The sequence below is a fragment of the Anticarsia gemmatalis genome, chromosome 23 (assembly GCF_050436995.1).
Source record: "Anticarsia gemmatalis isolate Benzon Research Colony breed Stoneville strain chromosome 23, ilAntGemm2 primary, whole genome shotgun sequence".
NCBI lineage: Eukaryota > Metazoa > Arthropoda > Insecta > Lepidoptera > Erebidae > Anticarsia > Anticarsia gemmatalis.
In genome coordinates this window covers 6869296-6892121 of record NC_134767.1, presented here as the reverse complement: position 1 = coordinate 6892121, position 22826 = coordinate 6869296, and the positions used below count along the sequence as shown (strand labels likewise).

Below are 22826 nucleotides of genomic sequence, written 5' to 3'. Positions count from 1 at the left end.
TGTATGTGCAAATACATTTTGTATCTACTGTCGAGTGAGGATCATAGTGGATTCAATTCCTTGACGTATGATTTTTATGTTTAATTATTTTAATGCAAGAAGCACATCCAAAACAAAAGACAAAGATAAGAACATGTACCGAAAAAAATGATTTAGGTAGATATATAGAGCATTTTCAGGTGTATAGAAAATTCTAACAAGCAATCAGGTATCATGGAATGCTTGGATAGAATGAACAAAAAGATTTCAACTCACAACCAGCTGCCATTAGTCCAAGGATATCGCCTGGTATTATTCCCCTCATCAGCCAGGATCCACACCAGCGCGGCCAGCAGTATCAGGAACCGAAACACGCCGCTCGACGCCATCTTGTCCTCACCAGTCGCACAAAATGGCCGTCACATTGTCTTTGGTTTATTGTTTATGGTATGGGAATTGTGTTTTGTTAAAGTTTAAGACATTTTTCTAACTGTAGATGAAAAAAGAATGAAAATCTGTAGACGCAAAACATATAATATCTCTAATAAAAATGGTTTTCGACTACTTTTGGTCAATGCCAGCAAAGTATTGCACGAATAATTTTGTCAAGTTAACGGTACTGCATGGAGAATCTGGTAAACTAAACAAAAAATTGGAAATATCTAGCAAAGCCTCAATTCACTTTTAGCTGCCTTTTGTCTATAGATAGCAAAGCTTCAATTTTAAAAAAGAACCTCTATATGTGTAATAAGCAGGTATATTTAAATCATAAGAACCAAGGATTTCGCTCATGCATAGCTAAAGACGTTGAATTAGAATTTAATTCCCGGAAATACAAACATAATAATGTTATATAAATTCTCCCTAACATCATCTGACGGAATCTCACAACTATTCAACGAACAAACTTAACTAACAATCGCGATATCTAAAAAAAAAATATACCAAGAACAAAAGAAAAGTGTTAAAGCGACTTTTCTCAAACACTTACGTCACAAAACAATCATTTATTAATAGAAATAATCTCTATTAATAGAAACTTAGCTCTAAACCTACATCAAGTCGTGAGTCGTGTAGAATCTGAACAGGATCTATGTTACATGAGAGACATTGGCCAGTGGGTGGACATCCTCTGATTAGATACAACTACGCCAATGAATCGACACTCGATGTGGATTGTACAACGAATAACTAGTTGTTTGTGGATAATTTAAATGAGATATTTTGAGAAGTATTCGATTGGTTAAATTTCTGCAAAAATACCTTCAAAGTCTTTTTTACCAGCGTTTACGTGTTAGGTAGAGAAGGCTTAAAAGAGTGTGGAAATATAAAGTCAATATATTTTACAGTTTTGATACGAAAACACTTAAAAAAAGTGTGTGAGAAAAACTATCGTCTAGTGTTAATAAAAAGCTCGGAAATTTCTATTAAGAATTCCTTCCGTCAGATGTCATTAAATGCATAGCCTGTAGATGTTTTAATCATTTTCCAGATGATTTTCCACTAAAATTAATTCGAATTCAATAATTAAATAAAAATAATCGGAAATGTTCCACTTAGCCAATCATTTAAAATATAAATAAGGCTTTTCGTTAAACACTAAGCTTACACCTACCACTTACACGAGATTACAAATGTTTACAAGGCGATTAAACAGCGTTAAAAAATAAGCCTAATTAGTGTAATACAGCCTACAGAGCAATCACTCTTTAATACTGTACTAGTAAAAGTCAATGACCTCATAGGTATCATTTTGAACAACCGTATATCTAATTACCTAGTCTTCGTGTAATTTTTGAAAGTGCAGTTAGAAACGCACTGTACCGATACACTATCATTTCAATTCAACCTGTATTTTGACTTAGGTTTATGAATCACCGCGATTTGCGATGTGGCTTCAGTATAGCACTAAGTAAATATTGCTAAGATTAATAACTTTCTTTTGATAGAGTTATATTTTCATATAACATTATTTGTAAAACATTAACGCATATTACAAAAAAAGTGTACAATACCAGTAATCCTGTTATTTTCTTTTTCAATTAAGATCGAAAGTTTTATTTTTATATAACTAAATTACGCTATAGGTAAAGAATCTAAGTTTACAAACGCACGCTAAATAAAATCATTAAGTGAACTACAAAACCAAACCTAGCCCTAAAGGGATGCAATGTCCTCAATCCTCAAATTGCCAGTGTCATGAACTCGACTCTTAACTCCTTCCTCATAGAAATTAACCCAGTAAAAATTATGGGTCAAATTCATCTTATTTCTAATTAAAAGAAAATGGTTTAATAATAAGGTAGTAAGTTAATCTTTCGATCAAGTAATGGTTATCTTATCTCGGGAGATAAATCGTTGGTTATCTAACGCTCGGTAAGTGGCGCTTATTAAAAAGCTCTTACTTTGTTACTGATAGCGATTGTAGAGTATATCTTAACTAGTTGGGAAGTGTGGCTTTGTCTATATTAGGTATAGAATAATGTATCTGTTTTACTATGGAGTTGAAATAGAAACTTTAATAAAAATACATACTATTTTAAAAAATGCCAAGTTTATAATAAATATGTTATTTATTACTGTTGCTACCATCCCACTGCTGGGGAAAAGATTATTTCCCATAACCTTAATTTTTGGTTATTTTTTATAAGTTATTTACAGTTTTAAATATTCTTTATATTCCCAAGAAAACACTATAAGATATTGAAAGTAATAAATCGATTGAGAAGTATGTAAGCCCGATGCTTTTGTTCAACAGTGGGACACTGATTTTTTTGGCTAAAAAACAAAATTTACGACTGATTACAATTAATTGTTCACGTAACAATAAGAAAGAGTCTCTTCAAAATGAGTACTGCTTATTTTAATATCAAATTGAATGAATAAAAACAGTAAATATAATGTCTCAATACAGAATTTTATTAATATTACGCTTAAAAGTTTACATCGTGACATAGAGGCAATAGAAAACAATAAAAAATGCAATATGTATGATTACTGAACACTATACGTATAAAAAAGTATTTGATATTATTGTTTAAAAGGCTGTTTACACTACACGACTTTTACGCTATCAAAAACTGAACGACTGACATAATTATCAACATAAATTATAGCCCTCGTCATGGAACCCTGAAATGTATTGCCAAGATAAGATGTTTTGAACATCTTCGTATAATTTTAAATAGAGCATGACTAAAGCCTAATTTTGTCGAAAACCGCGCTGTTTCCATGATACCTCTACGTTCACAAAAATCAATTAGACAGGCAATAAGAGAGACTAAAGAAATAGAACTTACTGTGATCTTTGCAAAACTTAATCTAGCAAATAATAATTATTATTAATCAATCAGTTCTCTGGCTGAAAGATACACTAAGCATCGCATATTGCAAGTTTTTGGTTGGGAACTAAAAGACATGATGCTTATAGAAGTTAGCAAGTCGTTTCCGTGTCGTTCACGTGTCGTCAACACTAAAAACATCTCCCGACTTTGGTCGCCGCTCCCATAGACAAATTAGTTACGCCTTACTCTATTCTATTGTGTTTTTAAAATTGAAGTTATTAGGGGCGGTCGTGACAATCGACTTTTGAAGTCACACAAATAATTTCTAAGGAATTTAATTCATAGTTTTGATAAAAAATATTTGGGTTTTAATTTAATACTTAGTTATGGGCCGGAACTATGCATATAACAAGTTTAAACTAAATCCCACCTCTATGGTCCGGTAGTAGTGCATACGACTGTTTATCACGAGGTCCCAATTTCGATTCCTTGGTCAGGCAGTGGTCTTTTTTAACTTATTATAGAATATCTTTCGATAATAGTCTGTAATTTTTTAACACCAAGTATATGGCAATAGGCTTTTGGGGGATTCTCCCTATCCATACTAAGTATTTTATGGGACTAACATCGAAAATAGCAAAACGTGGGTGTATTTCATACACCTTTGCCTATACACTTGAGTATAACAGGCGTGATGTTATTTATAAAATAAATCCTCCCTATTTTTAATACTCTTCTATTAATATTCCAATAACAAAGCAGAATTTCAGCGAATTTCCTTCAATACTATCTAGAGACATTTATTATTTGCTGTGTGTGATTGAAAGCCTTTAGTTAAATTATACCAAGTTGAATCCAGTTCGACGTTTCAGTGAAATACAGTGATCTTTGAAATGCAGTAATAATCACATCTGCCCTATACATTCAAAAATCACTTTAGGACTCATTTAATGGCTTATGGATAAGTGCTTGATAGTGTATCTGTAGGACAGAGAGACGGCAAGCGCATAAAAAAAACAATGACAATATTCCACCTGATAGACTAACCGGGACTTATAAGGAAGTTGTGATACACGTTACAACTAATAATCTAATGGATTAATATATTATTTACTAGTAATGAAATCGACCGTTAATAAATTTATTAGACCAGATAATAAACATATAAATAAATATATACAATTCTTGTTCCACTGCAAGGGTCTTCTCCCTTAACAAGGAATAGGATAGACCACGATAGCCCACTACTGGGCAAAGGTCTCCTCCCAGAATGAGAGGTTAGGCCTTCAGTCTACCAAGATGGCCCAGGGCCGGTTAGGTAACCAAAATAAAACAAAAACTGCCACAAAAAGAAACAAAATATCAGGCTTTATTCCCATAGCGTATCCAGAATGCCTTCGCGACCAACCTAGTTATTTAAAAGGAATGCAAATAAAAATATAAAGTGTGGAGCAAAGACTAATCTGCAAAATTATGAACATAAATTCCAGACTTCATTGGATAAAGTGTATCGATATGTTACTGTAAAAGCCCGGACTGTGGTAAATCCTAAGATTTTCCGGTAAAACCTAAGATTTACCAACTCTCAATGGTAAAAGTCCGAACAAGCCAGAGTTTAAAAACTATGTTACGATATATAAAAAAATCCTCCTTCATAACTATGTTTATAACTATTTCACAGTATAATTATATACTGTGACATAGTTATAAAGAAGGAGTTTTGGGCATAGCGACATGGGTAGGTTAGGTTAGAAGGCTAAGGTGGGAGCGAGCGAAGCGAAGCTCCCACCTTAGCCTTCGTGGTTATTTTTTTTAAACCACCCAGAAGGAGGAGCCCCGCGAAGCGGGGCTCCGGCGACATCTCGATATCATCAAGTGAATATAGGTAAAAGTTCGAAATGAAATAATTGTTCGGACTTTTACCATTGCGAGTTGGTAAATCTTAGTTTATACCGGAAAATCTTAGGATTTACCACCGTTCGGGCTTTTACAGTAACAGATATATTTAACAACTGAATTAAGTTGGCTGTTTGCAAATGTTATCTTTGCCTACTTTTAAAATTGACTTGACGCCTAGATTTTGACAGTTATTCCTATCTTTATTATGCAAATAAAAGGAATACATTAGTTTCTAAAATGTATCTCCATTTTCCTTGAGGACCTGCATCTTTACCCATTTGTTAGCGTGGTTCCTTAAAGAGAAGACCTTTGCCCGGCCGTAGCACAGGCATGCGTTAGTAAAAAGTTATTACAATTTAGTATTAGTTGATTTCTAAAATATCTAAAGCTCTAAAGGGGATATAATTTCGACTTAAACTTATACTTGATACATTGATGAAGTTAATTTTAAATACTCTAAGAATAGTGCCTGTGTTACAACCGCATCGTATTATTTTAGAAGAAAATAAGTATAAGGACGAAATAAAATTACGTTTATTTAGACATATCTTTGTGTGGATCTGGATGTTAATGTATCTATATAAGTATGTATTTAGAAGTATATAAGTATGTTTACCAGTTATTTGGTTACCATAGTACAAGCTCTGCTTAGTTTATAATCAAATGACCGTGTGTGAGTTGTCCAAAGATATTTATTTATTTATTATTTTATTATATGACAGAATTGACATTTTCTTCACAATAGAGTCTTCAAAGAAAAAAAGGAGAGGTTTAATCCATTGGAGTAAGATAATTAGGAAGCATCATTTTACTCTATTAGGTTCGTAAAAGTCTATCGTCTTCTGTGACATGTTTTAAAGAAAAACTATCTGTGTCACAATAGAAGAAAATGATGATATTAAACATCTGAAAGTAATAAAGATTTAAATCTTATAGGCACTTTAGTACTTAATATGATGAAGTCTGTAAGACATTTATATATCCGCACTTCTACAGTTTTCATAAGATTTCTACTTATATAGGTACTACAATTATGACTTTTCTCACACTTTTTATTAACATTTTATAACATTTAATTGAGAGTTTTACGTCAAATAAAATTTCGCTTTTAAATCGTAAACTTTATGATGTAGGTTAAATAATAACCAGATGAAGTAAATCGAAACGAATGAGGTTTTGTTTATCAACAAGTTTGTAACACAAAAGAATCAAAATGTGTTCGTTTGTACTTTCTCCTAATTAAGACTAAAATCTAAATTTTTAATGAGTACAGAACACAACACAATTCCCATACACACTGCTACAGATAACACACAACACTTTAAAATTAAACATTCCACTACCATATCAACTTAAAAAACAAATAAAAACAAAAAAGTTTTGCACTCGCTAACTTAACTTCGAACTCGTAACTTGAATTAAAAACACGAAAAAACAAAACAACTACATGATTGTTTAACTTGAAATGCACAACACTGAAATGTTTGTATAAAATTTCGAGTTAAGTTACGACTAAGTGATGGTTAAGTTGAGGTTAAGTACGGACGTGTGGGTCCCCCGGCGTGTGGGTTTAGACTGGTCGGCTGACTGCCTTAACTTGAGTAACTTGACTTAACTTGGCGATAAAGCGGGGCATTCACTCGGCGAGATTATCTCTGACCTTTGAGTCTATGGAGGATTGATTTAATCTTAGTATTTTCATAAAGCATTGCGCTGTACAGGTATTTTATAAGAGCTCGCATTTATCTCAGTTAGAGATTAAATGTCGTCTCTTAAGTAGCGCTTTCAATGTATTTCTCTAACTAGAAATTGTCTTTTCAAATATTTATCTGTCATTCCCATCTATGCAGCTGCTAACTGCTGCTTTTAAGCAGAAATAATATAAAGGAAACTTTATTCACAAATATAAATAAACCTTACATTATTATCATTACTTTAAATAACATAAATGTTGACAGAAGCTAACTTAACCTAGGTAGAGTTTAACATATTTTGTAAAAGGTCTCTTTGAAAAACCACATCGCTTCTTACTTGTTAGCATATAGCAAAGTGCTTGATGCAATTCTTCTTTGTAAGATTTCTATACAAGTAAGAGATTCACTATTAAGTATTTATTATCCTTCGGGACTGCATATTCTACAGCCTTGCTTAAGAATAATGCAGTCACCGTTTGTTTTCTTTTAAAACCTGTTAGTGAACAATCTCCTTAATGAATCATACTTATGCTCTCGTAACGTACTTCTAAATAAAAATGTATGGAATTGAAAGTGCCTCAATCAGTTCTCAAGGGATTCGAATTAGATGTCTACATCGAGAATAATTGAAGAAGGATTTTGACAAAGCAATTGAAATACCTACTATAATTTTACTTAGTTCCAAAACTGTGTAATGTGTATCTTTATGTAAGTATGTAAAATTACTTGAAACTTTAGTCGGAGATTGGTAGTAAGTATTGCCTGTTCGTAAGATACTATTTTTTTACGTAGACCCTTCTAATTAGATTATATTCTTCTACATTCAGGTACCTACATAAAAATATTTCAAAAAAATACTTTTAATAATCGCGTTTCATGTAGGTATTTGAAGTCACTTCTATATCAATACATCGACAAAAAACTATAAATTTTACCTTTTTGTATTTTTGATTTATGGTGATGAAAAAGCCTTTTAAAAATAAATTTCTACTTGTTTGTTAGTAATAAAACACATACTATAACAGTTCAACAGCTGATTAAGAATAAAATAATTGTCCTTTGCTTGTTCAATAGTAAATATTTTTACTCTTTCTTATTCTATTCTTTCATACCACCGAAGTGAAACATAAAATCTAACAAGTGTTTTTGAACCCCTATTTCCATCTAATTATATTCTAACAATATTCTAATAGGACTACTCGGCTAACAATGTTCAAATTAGATTAATAGGTATTAATTATTTTATTGTGTGCTTTATATAATAACTAATAAACAGTGTAGTTAAAAACTAAATCAGTACATAAAAAATATAATTTTGCCATCAAATCTCTCCAAATTAGAAAAATATTTCCTCTAACAGATGTTACGCGTTTCTAATCACGGGTACCAGGCTCGCAGTGGACGGAGGATGTATCTCTAACGAACCGACGGTAATGTAGGCAACACACGCGATATCTATGCTAATGTGCCGCGTGTCAATCTCTATGGAGTTATTGCATACTTGGTCATCGGGTGAATATGTACCAGGCTTACATACAGCATAAGAGATACAAATTAATAGTAAATTTTAATTTTTATCCAAATTTTATTTAGCTAAAAATCCTTCCGTTGATATTTTTAAAGATTCGATCTATATACATAGATACATTTAAATAAAAAGTACTACATAGTTAGTCAGACACTATGGCGCAGTGGTTAAAGTGGTAGCCACTTTGCTACTACTGTACTGGGGGTCGAGGGTTCAATTGAAGATTTATCTTTAAAACTATTACTGTGTTTACAAAAGACGTGGCTATTGGTTTCTAGTGTCCGATACCGAGTGTGTTCCACACTTGTTTTCTTAGTTGACAAGCCCGAAGTAATAGTGTCGTGTTTTGTTATGTGACCTGAATTTCCGCTCGGCGCATACAAGGCCTTATCTCTAGACAACTGGTTTAATTTTTAAAAGTTGGTTAACGCTAAAGGTCCTTTTAGAATAAATATAATAACACTTATGAATACAGAACAAGATTTTTTAAAGCCGCTTCAACAAATTGGTGTTAGTACTTATGTAATAGGCGAGACTATTGTCATATACATCCTACCTGTTGTGAATATTCCAACAGTCATTGGGAAAACAACATCACATTGCTGGACCCTCTACCTCCGGGTATCGAACTCGAGACCTAGGTTTAAAGAACTTTATTAACTGAAAAAACTTCGTTATATTGATACCGCTAAAACTAGTGTGAGTCAAAACATAAAATGTTTCATTAAATTGATATTTTCAAATAAAAGGGATAATTATAGTATTCCCTACTGAAGTGGTAATTAATTAAATTTAAGAAAATGCTAGTCTAAAAGCACCCTATGACTTAATGGGAAGAACTTGTAAAGATAGATGGCAGCACTAAATCATTTTAAAGCGTATGGTGTATGACCATAAACAAGTTCATTTCCCTTTTAGAGGATGCTACAAATAAATTATGTCTTACTAAATAATCTCCGTAAAAGGTAGGAAAGTGTAATAATAAAGGTACCCGGTAAGTAACAAAAATAAAAGAACAAATATTAAGTATTTAAAAGAAAAATATAAAATGTAAATTAAAAAAATATATATAAGTCAATGTTAATATTTTAAATTATGCAAAGAAGGCTGTAAATTAAGTAACTAAGTATTGTACACGCTTTAATTTTAAATTGTTTATCTTAATATCTATTATGTTTTTGTTTTTAAATAAAATAGGGTGCTCTTTTCCGGCTAACTATGTCAGCTGTTTTCTGTCTTTACATGTACGTGTTGTCCGCCGCCATCTACCGAGCGCTACTGAGAGTTTTGGTTTTATATATTTATTTTTGATGCTGTAAATTAAAAAAATAAAGAGTTTGGGAAATATAAGGATAACACTTAGTTTTAAGAGTTTTAGAAAATTCTATTCATCACTCCTATGAGGTGAAAAATATGGGTATTCATCGCATGTAAGTTCAACATCTTTCGTTTATTTACATTAATTCCTTTATGGTTTGCCGACAGACAGACGAAGTCGCGGGGCAAAATAAGTTATCTTGATAATTTATAACTCTATAATATACCTAGGTCTACATGAGCAAAGTTGCGACTCCCAGCTAGCTGAGCTATTGGCTAATAAATATGCCTGGCTTCTATCTGAATGTGCGAACAGAAATTAAATGTATTAATCTTATTCTACTTCTACAGTATCTACTTATATTGTGTTATTTGTTTAATCAATTAAATCTACTAAACCTTTTCCGTGACCCATAATGTTGCCTCTATCGAAAATGTTTTGTGGAAAGTGTAGGAACGCTACCTAGTTGACAAAATGTATACTAGTTACTCCTACATGACGCTGCCTCACTATAGTTTGCTACTCGATACTAGATGGCGTTACTTCACATTAAATCGTATTAAACTATTTGTCTATTGATCACTAGATGGCACTAGTAGTATTTTTGCGAACAGTTTCATTTAATTTTGATAAAATCTTGTACAACAGTATTTTCAATTAGTGACTAAATTTTAAGTTTCGATACAAATCTTATAATTGCATTTAAAAAATAAATAACTGAAATAAATAACGCATTTTGAAAATTAAGTTTACTTAAATCAATTTTGTATCGTGTATAGAACTTCAATGATCCGTAGCTTTTGTGATTGTGTATCCCACGACAATATCATAATGTAAAAGTGAATCGAGAAACGTAGTTCCTATAAAAGTTTCGTTAGTAACTTTAAAACAACATTGGTAAATTAGGTAATATAAATTCATATGATGGTTCAATAGTTATTCATCACAGTTACCTACTCATTAGCTATATAACATAGTCCAATACACATAAAATGCAAATATATTTAGTTAAATCACTGTCTCAAGTTGTACGAAGATCGTGACACGCACTTATTCGCAGGTCTCAGGTAGATAAACAAAAAGTCCGCGCAAAAAATATGTCCGAACCATCCTTACGGGTTCAAAAAAAAACTGTACTTCGCGTTCGGCAAAAAATTATATACCACGCGAATAATATAGGGCTTTGGTCGTACAATAAATCAAAATTAAGTTATTTATTTATTATTGGGTAAAGTTGATGGTTTTAGTTCTTAATTAATTTATTACCAGTTTGGAAAAGGTCTCTACGATTTTCTTTATTTTTCCCTATTTATTAAAATGTTACAGTTTACTAATCATTGAATGTTTTAGTTAAACCTTCAGTGTCTTTTCAGGTAAAGTGTAAAATTAGCATCATGAAAGTCGAAAGCAGCGTGTTCTTTTTAAAGGAATAATTTCCACTCTACTTAACTGCAAAAAGCAGAGTTTTTAAAATGAGTATTTTTGCTAATCTGCAAATTAAGGAGAAAGGACAAAGTACGGCGTATTTTGAAATAATATTCAGCTAGCAATCTGTCTTTTATCAAACACAATATTATTATGTTTTAATATACTACGCGTTCTCTAAAAACCTTTTACGTCTTTTCTTTCCATATTGCACTTACTCCCGGTCAATAGCGTTTAAACTCATATTAAAAAAACGTTATTGAAAAGATAAACTGCCGCTAAAAGTACTCAGAAACTGGGGGTTAAAACCTTAGCGTGAAGACAAAATCCTTCTATTAAACGCCAAACACGATAGCCAATAATAAAAGCATGTAATCATAATAGCTAAAAATTACGCACGAATTTAAAACGCGATTAAATATTTATTTAACTCTACAAATAGTAAGAAGTTGTAGAAATAAATGAAATATTTCAACCGACGCATACCTAGTGATGTTATGTAAATTACTTTCTTGTTTTTGTGTGTGAAAGAATTATAATGCATTTACATTATATTACACTACTTATTAAGTGGTATGAAAATAGTATATAATATCCTTTTTCAAAATATCTCTATTCCATAACCGGCCTACCGTCCCTTTTTCGATACTTTGTCAAAAAATTAATGACACGCATTTTTAAACTTTAAAACGAAATAGGATCTCTAACGATATATAGATTTAAATAAAAAACTAACATTTACTAGTTTATTTAATTTCCTTAGTTTTAGATTTTTGTGATTCTATCTAGTCCTTAATAATTCCTGAAATCTTCATTGTAGTGGAACCAATCATGCTACGCTCTACCCTGTAAGGTAAAAAAAGCATTACCATTACTAATTGAAAATAAAAACCGTACATTTTCCTAATATTTTATTCGTAGCTCATTGATAGATTATTCAATATGTCCTATTTGACAGCGTAAGGTACGACTATAGTCCGACAACTTAGTAAAAGACCTTGGTATGCACGATTTATCTATAGTTAGGGTTTCCGTTTACATCCAACTAGCTGACCCGCGCAACTTAGCTTGCGTCACATAAGATAGAATTGGTTATAATTTTCCCCGTTTTTGTAACATTTTTCGTTGCTACTCCGCTCCTTATGATCGTAGCGTGATGTTATATATCCTAAAGCTTTCCTCTATAAATGGTCTATTCAACACAAAAATAACTTTTCAATTCGACCCAGTAGATCTTGAGATTAGAGCGTTTAAACAAACAACTCTTCAGCTTTATAATATTAGTATAGATATAGAGTAGCAATACTTAACAGCTCATCGTCGGCTGCATGAAAAAACTTCGTGATGCAACCTCGCAACCCAGAAAATACTTTAGAACAGTTCTTGAAGGTATGCTAAGTCCCCACCCCGCAATTGGACAGCGTGGTGGACTCAAGGCCTAACCTCGTTCTGGGAGGAGACTTGCCCAGCAGTGGGACATTAATGGGGCAAGTTTATTTTATTTGTTACTAGCTGACCCGCAATGGGTGAAATTTTTCCCCGTTTTTGTGTCATTTTTTACTGGTACTCTGCTCCTTTTGGTCGTAGCGTGATAATATATAGCCTATGTTCTTTCTCGGGTATCAAAATATCTCCATACCAAATTTCATGCGAATTGGTTCAGTAGTTTAGGCGTGAATGAGTAGCAAAAAAGACGACGAGAAGACAGACAGACACACAGACAGACAGACAGACAGACAGCTACTTTCGCATTTATAATATTAGTATGGATATGGATATCTATCTCAGTTGCGAACTTTGCAAACAAGACTTTCTACGAAGTTGTCAAGCTATAGTTCACTATGCATTGCACGCGATGCGACCTTTGAGTATCAGAAAAATGTGTTCATACATTATGTATGTACAAGCCTCCGGCATGTTTGTTTTGTTAAATTAGTAATTATATGTGTACATCAATTTATCGTATAAATTCTACTTACTAGTCGAGTTAAGTACTACGCTATAAAATATATTTTTTAAAGTAAATAAAGCCATAGGTTTCTATATGGAACTAGCTTTTCGCCGACGTCTTTGCCTGTGTGGATTTTTATTCCCTTCAGATTGTAATTTCCAAAAATCCTCTCCTAGTACTCCTCTACGCTTCCTAAAGAATCTTCTTTAAATTGAGCACTAAACTTTAACTTTCAGTATTTAGTGGTATTCCCTCCCTCCTATCATAAAAAAACAGTTTTTTAGCGTCTAATCATCATTATACCTATTAGATTGAAAATATAAACTGTTTTATCTTAGATATTTATAATTTTTTATCTGTATTTACGTCAAACTATTCAAAAAAGATATGACGTCATTTATAATTCCGTATTTCCGTAATAATATCTATTTTTGGGACCACGTGTGAATTTTGGCGCCGTGGTCACTTTCTATGCACCGCGTGTCTTAGGTTTGATTCCCAGCTAAATCCAATGATATTGTAGCATTTCATGTAACCTAAAAACAATTTCCATAAACTACTATTTGTAATTTATACGTCATGCGTCAGTAAGGACCCCTATGATAGAAGAAATTTTATAAAAAAAATGCAAAAAATTGTTATGCAGAAAAGTTAAAACCCCAGTGCGATGACGTCACGCGATTTCAAGCGGTTCACTGAGAAAAAGTAACGCGCATCTAAGAAACTTTTTCTCACGCTCGACTTAACGATAAATGGAACAACTTTGCAACGAACGCATATTTTTATACTTCTACCAAATAAAAAGCCGACCTTAATTGCGAAATAAGAGGTTATTTTTAGGTTTCTATTTTACTTCAATCGTAGAATACATTTAAATTTTTCTTTTCAGGTAACCAATCTTATGTCAAAGCTTTTCGTATCAAATAATTCGCTCGGCTACAATCGTGACTACGACGGAGACCAATACCCTTTATAGCACGAAGACGTTCAAATACCAGACACTCGCAAAAAAGTTTCCGAACGAATTCTCAAAGCAGGACTATGCAGGGCCGACCCGTTAATTTCTAAACGGTCCCGCGCCAACTCGCTCGCGTTCCATTCTGGAACACGTTTCAATTCGAAATTCATATTTGGAACGCTCGCAACCGGTCGCCCTTGTAATAGTTGGCTGGTGTTATCAAAAAACCAGTTTTATTTGAGCCGTGTCACAACACACAGACTCCTTAAGTTCTAGGGGTTAAAGAACTTCGTGTCAGTTGACAGGGCTCTTTGTAAAGTGGTCGCAAGTCGTCGGCAAGTGCAGCGCGAACGAAAATATACGTCGCGCCGAGTTGTTTTGCCGCCTTATCACTGGGGTCAAAGATTTGTTGCTTGACTTCTTATGATTTGTGCCTAAAGACAATGTGTCTCTATGAGAAGAGCAATGAAAAATGTATTAGTCCAATGCTACTGTGCTAGAAGAATTCATATCTTGGTTTAGGTTTAGACTTATAGATTAAAATAATAATATTACTAGGTAACAAAACAATTGAGTAACTTATTTCGGGGTAGAGTGTTTTTTTGTTTTGGGCTGAAAATATTCGTATTAATACAGGAGAAAAGAGAGAACGGGCTACCTGTGACTGCAATATAACCATAGACATGTAGTATAATAGAACCAAATGTGACCGATGTTTATTAGGAGATAGGAATATGAACATGGCAACGGGCCAAATTATACATTAACAGGAAATTAGATGACAGTACAAAATCCCTTCTACGAAGTCCACATAGTTAGGTACATACGGCGAGTGATATATTTTAAACTATCTGCGCAGCGCTTAGTATATACCGCGGGTGTCGGGGGCCGCGCGGGACGAAGGCGGGCTCTCGGCCCGCCAACTTAAAAATGCCGCCGCAGAGCCTCCGAATCGATACGACGCGCGTCACGTGCCGCCGACCGCGACCAATAGCCGCGCTCGGGCGGCGCGGGGCGCGGGCGGCGTGCGGGGGGGAGCCGCGGACACTCTCCGCCGACCGCCAGTGCACGAGGAGCAGCCGCGCGGGACGGTCGTACGCCGCGCCGCTCCACACAATACGAGTTTCACCGAAAACCGGTCCGATGCATCGTGACATGTTATAGTGTGCAGTGTCGCCGCTATGAGTGCGTGGACGGAGGAAGTGATGTCCTGGCGGGACGAGAGGCTCGGCCTCACCGAACTGAGGGAGCCCAGTACGAACAGGAGAAAACAACGCAGTGCGCCTTACAGACTACATCGGCCGCACTTGCCCGCGCCTCACGTGCCCGAGCCGCCGGAGCCCCAGGGAACTCACATCTCGAGGTTGTACCCGGAACTGTTAGCGCTTATATTCGAGAGACTGCCCGTGAGGGACCGAGGCCGCGCAGCGCAAGTTTGCCGCGCTTGGAGAGATGCAGCTGATCGACGCTCCGTCTGGCGCGGAGTCGAGGCCGCGCTTCATCTCAGGAGACCAGCTCCGGTGTTATTTGCATCTCTGGCCAGGCGAGGAGTGCGGAAACTACAGGTGTTGTCACTCCGGAGAGGATTGAGAGATGCTGTCGCTGCTCTGCCGGGACTCGAATCGTTATCTTTGAGCGGATGTTACAGTGTAACGGATGCTGCTCTGGCGAGCGCGTTTGCACAGGAATTACCAGCCTTAAGAAGATTAGATCTATCACTGTGTAAACAAGTGACCGACTCATCGCTCGGCAGAATAGCGCAATCGCTCAAAAACTTGGAAGAGTTGGAGTTGGGCGGATGTTGCAACATCACAGACACAGGGCTATTGCTCATCGCGTGGGGACTCAAGAAACTGCGTCTATTGAACCTAAGATCATGTTGGCACGTGAACGACGCAGGCATAGCCCACCTGTGCGGCGGAGGCGACGCGAGAGGGACTCCAGAACTGGAGCATTTAGGACTACAAGACTGCCAAAGGTTGACAGACGAGGCGTTGAAGCACGCAGCCACAGGTCTTCCTCAACTAAAATCTATAAATCTTTCATTCTGCGTGGCGGTGACTGACGCGGGTCTGAGACACCTAGCGCGACTGCCTTACCTAGAAGATATCAATCTGAGGGCGTGTGATGGAGTGTCGGACGCGGGGGTGGCGCACCTCGCCGAGAGCGGCAGACTGAGGGCGCTGGACGTGTCGTTCTGCGACAAGGTGGGCGACGAGGCGCTGTCGCACGCGACGCTGGGCCTGTCCGGCCTGCGCTCGCTGTCGCTCAGCGCCTGCCGCCTGACGGACGAGGGCCTGGAGCGGGTCGCCAGGCTATCACAGCTAGAAACGCTAAATATAGGACAGTGCACCAGGGTCACCGATAGAGGGCTGCGCGCTCTAGGTGACGGCCTCCGTAATCTGAAAGCGATAGACTTGTACGGTTGCACGTGTATCACCCCGCAAGGCTTGGACCACATCGTGAAGTTGCCGCGGCTTAGTGTACTTAACCTCGGTCTGTGGCATGTGCGGTGACCACACACACACTAGTTTGTGTCTGTTTGCGCGTGTGAGTGCGACGGCCATGTTGAAGTGAAGGAACGCCAAGGTTGTAGGTATGCTATGGACACTGAATAAAGGAATTAACCAATTTTAAGATATTAAACTATCGAATTATTATTTAGGATATGGGGCTGCTTTCTTTTGTATGTTCTGTTTTTGAGTCAGTTGTGTTATTGTTATGTATCCGTTGAGTTCCGTTTGCGTTGATAAAAGACAAGTTTGTGTTTGAAGAAAGTTGCCCCAATACCTAGTCGCAATGTTGAGCCAGGCCTTTTTGAACGTTCCCTGTTTACTTTTATATTGTCTTCATTATAGTTTGTTGTTACTCGAGCATGACTCAGCCAATACGACGTAAGAACTTTGTAATTTTTAAAAAGGTCTGGTTAATCTAAATAATTTGCTCCATTAGTTAGGTAGATATTTAGCCATTCTTAAAATTATAAATGTTTTTGATTCGATCTTATGCGAAACGTTAGGAAACATTTTCAAATTGTTAAAAGTTAGGTTTTTTATAATTAATTTTGTGATGGTAGAGTTATTTGGGAGATAAAGATGTATATTCTTTGAAACAACCTTTAAATATGTAAAAACAAAACGATTTATGAGATTAATAGTCATAATGCGGAGTAAATTGATCGGAATGAATTTAATACTCGGTTTTGACTGGAAACTGCAATACAAGGTGATTTATGATCATTTTTTGCTACACTTGATTGATTCGACAATGCCGGTATTAATAAAACTGTAGCATTGTTTTACACATAATTGCTAATATTAAATAACTGCCAATTAAAATAAATGATTTATAACTTCCTTAAACGATAATTGTTTGATTTTAAAAATCAGGGAGTTGTTTTTAATGCAATATACGTTTTTTCTTTATGAAGTTTTGTGAAAAATAGTAAGAGATAGATCTAATGTTCTGCCATTATGTTGGTATGACGCAATGCTAGTTGACAGTGATGAATTCAAATCATTTATTTCTCGGACGGGACTCTCATAGAAAATCTTTGCTTGGTTGAATCAGCTGTAGATGCAGAATTTTGTATGGATCACATTTCTTGGAGGAAAGAATTGTTTAAAACGTGAATTGAAACATCACAAATTTCTTCCAAATGTTTTTTATAGAGAACAATGAATCTTCCATATTATTTGTTGTATGAAAGCTACATTACGTAAACTTAAGATCAATTTACAAAAAAATACTCTGTTAAAGAAGATATTCTCCAAATGTATATTCATTGGTCTATTTGAAGAGACAGATTTTTCTGACATTTCGAATTTCCCTACCGGTTCGTGGATAAGTACTTTAGTTATCTACGGGTTACGCGAATAGATTCTTTGATGGCCATTTTCAATAAACTATTGTCAGTTAAAGATGGAATGTGTCTCTAATTTAGTTGCCCCAATATGGTTTTTTTTTAAAACAACGGGCTACTTCTAACTTTTTACTCACCTATATTAGACCTATCTTTAACTGATTGTAGTTTATTAACAATGGTGATTGGGTCTTAAAGATGGTCGAGGGCCATACAAAGTACTATTCACGGCAACGGTTGATGTGTCCAGACGCTGGTTTAAAGACATTTTATAGTTTTGTGGGGTCAAAAATGCGGTCCTAGACTTTCTACAATAATGAGGGTAATTCATTTCATAGCAGTATTTGCTCCAATTCATCTAGTTACGTAACAGAGAAACTTTGTCTTGGCACAATTCTGCTCAACAATGGCGAATCTGTTTTTAGGCCTCTTTAATTGAATTTGTCACAAATGTTACGTAATATTTCCTGTCTCATTTAACCTTTGAACCCTGATTTACAACGATTATGTCTTCTGTACCCCTTGTACGAAAGTTTTTATACACATTTACTTCTCCTTAAATGAATAATCTTTGAGATAAAATGTCAAATTGTCGTTTCCTATACCAGGTTTCCATACCGTCAAATATTTGACCAACTTAAAGTTCTTCCAAAATATGCTGTGGGTACATACCCGGTCAATTTTATATTTAAAATTGTGGATAGTTACTCCTTGGATAGGGAATTGCTTCGATTTGTCATTTTAACTCAAGAGCACGTTAAAAAATCATGTAAAGACTCTGTTTGGGATGTATACTCCACAGGCACAGTTTTTCTCAGCCGAAATTTGTAATTATTGTATTATAGAATACGGCAATTAACGCAAACACTAATTTTACCTAGGAATGCCTGAGGTTTCGGTCGCATTTTAAACTGGCTGTGGTTTCAGAAGACCAGTGCAACATGCGCCGTAACGTCAGGCATTGCATGGTAAAATGCATGTTCGCGTTGATTCCCGTATCCTATTATAAAATAAACATGCAACACGAAAGTTATAATGTAATTATTGGTTGTATTTATCTCCCAAAAAGAAAAGATCTCGCTTATACGTAATTTTTTGATATTATAATTAGTTTGTAATTGTTTTTAGTATAAAGATCGCATGAGATCGAATGAAACATGAATACGTTGTATACTTCATGAAATACGTTGTTTTTGTACAAAACGAATGTAATATAGGAGAAAAGTGTATTAAAAGTCATCGTTTAAGTTACAAATTAATGCTGACATTTTATTTATTTACCTCTATGAGCCCTTTTGAATATCAAACAAATAAATGAATAACAGAATTTATTTTGATCGCAACAAACATTTTGAGACTAGGTTGACTACTAGGTAAAAATAATATTACATATAATATATAAGAAAATATTACAGAACAAATTCTCTTTGTAAGATTATTTTACTCTCTATAACAGAGTGCTTATTTATGACTTGAAAATAGACAGACAGTAATGTTACAGAATTTCACTGTTTTTATAGACTTAAAAATATAACGTTTATATCTTAGGTTCATAAAAAAAATAGGCAAGTAATTTTATAATTCAATAATTATACATTGATAATTACTTAAAAAGTAAACACGAAAAATACTTAATCAAACAAAAAAACTCGTAAAAAAATATGTGCAAACACGTATGTATGTTCGCTATTTTCTCCGGAATAAATTACAAAATTATTTTCAAAAATACTTGCAATAAAACTGAAAATGTTAACGGATAACTAGTCCCTTATTACGATATTATCTCGTACCTTTGCACAGATGTTCGGAATACGACATAATTTATCTGTTTATTCGCGGAATGATAATATATTTATATACATACTATGAAGTATAGATCTAATCTGTCTTATAGAAATATTTTATAGTAGTTTCATAAGTCAGAATGATTGTTTAAACAATGAATTAGAACACGATACTATACAGTGTTACCATTCAACTAAAGGACCCGTTTAGTCTATAGGTAATGTTTATCAAATTCTCTTCCGTTTCTAGTTTTAGACCAGTTTTTATATTATAAGTTCTTCTACCATTACAACCAACAAATGGGTCTATAATGTTTTTCTCGGGTGAAATTCTGAATAAAAAACATACCTATTATACTATTATAATATATAGTTATAGCATTTAGCGATACAGTTAAAATAGGATAAGTAGTTTCTTGAAAACTACTATAATGCAAATGTCTACCCTTTTGGGAAAAAAGGCCTGATATTATGTACCTATATTTTATATAGTTTCTTGAACAAATCTAAATAAACAATATATTATTTCCGCTTTTAGTCAATAACAATATTCTTCATCGTTTTTTTTCACTAAATACTAACACAAGATGTTAGTAGACCGGCAAACGTTGAGTCAAAGAGGTGATAAAACTCAAAGGTGGCGAGGTGCAACTGGATAAGATAGTGAATGATAACACACTGTCGTATACCGATCATGATAAACGTCACAAAAACAAATTCAGACATGAACAAATGTTTTTAACTTAAGTATTTCGTATTAGACATTTATTGAGCGCATGCTAAGTTCCCAACCCGCACTTGGCCAGCGTGGTGGATTCAAGGCCTAAACTCTCCCCCTCGTTTGGGAGGAGACCCTCGCCCAGCAGTGGGACAGTAACGGGTTAAGAAAAAAAATCATATAAACATACATTCGTAATATCAATGTGCCTGTTATATATGAAGATTTATGCATGGGTATTTGAAATACACCTACGTTTCGCTATTACAATGTTAAATCGCGTGAAAGACGCTATTTTGTCTATGAGATAAAAATCTTGGAACAAAAAGTTAATTATTCTTAATCTATTAGTTTTTGAAAATTTCATCCAAATCTGTTCAGTATTTAACTTATAAACGTCTACCAAAATACCATAACATCCGATATTCGTATCTATAATATTTGTAACATTAATAAAATGATTCTTAAAATATTCAGAAACTGTAACCCATCAATATAATTTCCTTAATACAGATAATGATGATACAAACATAAACTCTCGCCTTTTCCCATAGGGGTAGACAGTGACCAGGTAACGCCAAATGGAACTACACAAACTTCCTATAAAATGTGATATAAACTATATTCAATATCAAAACAAAAAGTCCCAAATACTAAGTTTTATCAATTGCAAAAACAATAAGTCCCAAATTCTATAAACAAAAAATATTTTCAACAAACCACCTAACCGTAAGATAACTGTCCGATTATCGTACTAGATAGCAGGGTGACTTGATAACCTAAAACATGTTAGTAAGGAAACTCTACAATGTACGTAAACAAAACGTAACGAGCGGTGATGTAATACTTGCTATTGTAATGTAGAGCATCACTTGTCTTTGTACAGCGAATTTATGTAGAGTTTTTTGTAGTTTGTCTCTACTATGGTATATTAGAAGGTATTTAGGTACGAAACGTCTTGATATGTATAGTACTAGTACCTACATACGTCGGCAAAAAATTTTAAACACTAACATTTTAATAAATTTGGGGTCATTTTTTTTTTTTAATCTGTACCTAGACCGTTTGGTTTAAACTTCTGTATTCACGAAATCATACCAGAATAAATAAAAACTTGTAGTAAAATTAATTACATACATACATGAATATCATCATGCCTGTTAGCCGACTGTGTAGGCAGGCAGGCGTATGAAATACACCCACGTTTCGCCATTAACAATGGCATACGGAGGACACGTTACATAAGTCTGGATTATTGTTAAAAATATTCTATTATAAATTAGAGAAAGGAGAAAAGCAATATTCCTAACTGGCTGTCGTACTAAATTCTCCCTACTAAGTTGTTAAACTTTAGTAACTGATCAAACCTATCCCTTATTCACGATAAGTTATTGAAAACAGTAGTACAATCGTCCTTGTTCCAAATGGTTTTCATACAAATCAACAATAATGATTGTTACCTGTCATAGAACATTGTCATACAAACTAAATATAGCACATGTTTTGGTGTTTGTCATTTACCTGTTCATTATATTATTATTTACTGAATAATAATAGGTACTTCAAATGCTATAAATCAACTAGCGACCTGCCTCACTTTTATCCGGTTTATACACGTATACTTTCGAACCGCGATAGAACATTTATTGGAAGAAAAATGTTTTTTTTTTGTAAACAATATCATCATTAAACGTTATAAAATAGTTACCTTTTTATGTCTGCCTGTTAGCAATACACTTAAGATTTACTAAACTGAATTTACATGCGGATTTCACTAACAGAAAAATGATTTTAGGAACATTATTAGGCGAGCGAAGTCAGAGCGTTGGTTTTTCCAAATTTATCATAGTTACAATATTATTATGGAAGTCAGATTAGTCACGTTGCATTCACTTTTTTAACCCATTTATGTCTCACTGCTGGGCAAGGGTCTCCTCCCAAACGAAGAAAGGTCGCCTTGAGTCCATGCAATCCAGCATGCGCTTTTAAAAGCTATTTTTTCGTACTTATTTTCCAAATTACCTACTAGCCTAGAATATCATCACAAGGCATTATTTCAATGAAATTAGTTTAAAACATGTAGTGACGTCAGTACCCTGTCTCCCCTGTCGTATAGGTCTCGAGGGATGAACTCGCATACGTTATAAGGGCATGTCAAGTTTCAATTTCAAACTCACTTTGATGATGAATATAAGATCCAATTTGCAGTAATATTTTAATATTATTATTTACTAATGATGGAAGAACTTTGCAACGATTTTTATACATATATTATATTTATATTTGTTTTAAGTTTGCAGAGTGCAGGCCCTTGTGACATTTTGGAAATAATTTATCAAACTCGTTTACAATTTTATTAAACTCTATTACTAAGTCACAAATAAGATTGAACTATTTACGAACATGCTTGATTATCTATAAGAATA

The 22826-nt window shown here is 34.4% G+C and overlaps 2 protein-coding genes across 7 annotated transcripts in view; one reads left to right on the top strand and one right to left on the bottom strand.

Annotated features, from left to right (window-relative positions):
* LOC142983161 (protein Wnt-5b-like) overlaps positions 1-6725 on the bottom strand; it is a 51257-nt gene extending 44532 nt beyond the window's left edge. Inside the window, exons 1-2 of one of the 6 annotated variants that reach the window (XM_076130034.1) lie at positions 6610-6725; positions 256-469 (exon numbers count right to left, since the gene is read on the bottom strand). In XM_076130034.1, coding sequence (XP_075986149.1) covers positions 256-368 — 113 coding nt within the window. In that variant the 5' untranslated portion in view covers positions 369-469; positions 6610-6725. Of the gene's footprint in view, positions 1-255; positions 470-6456; positions 6475-6505 lie in introns of those variants that run through there. The other 5 variants (XM_076130035.1, XM_076130031.1, XM_076130033.1 and 2 more) reach the window with 5 other exon arrangements.
* An 8249-nt stretch (positions 6726-14974) lies between these two features.
* On the top strand, positions 14975-19157 carry Ppa (F-box and leucine rich repeat protein partner of paired). The gene has a single exon (XM_076129818.1). The coding sequence runs from the start codon at positions 15218-15220 to the stop codon at positions 16550-16552; it is 1335 nt and encodes a 444-aa protein (XP_075985933.1). The 5' UTR covers positions 14975-15217; the 3' UTR covers positions 16553-19157.
* The last annotated feature ends 3669 nt before the right edge of the window (positions 19158-22826 follow it).

Bases quoted from the DNA above. Each gene is read 5' to 3' on its own strand.
- Ppa (XM_076129818.1), top strand. From the start codon at position 15,218: ATGAGTGCGTGGACGGAGGAAGTGATGTCCTGGCGGGACGAGAGGCTC.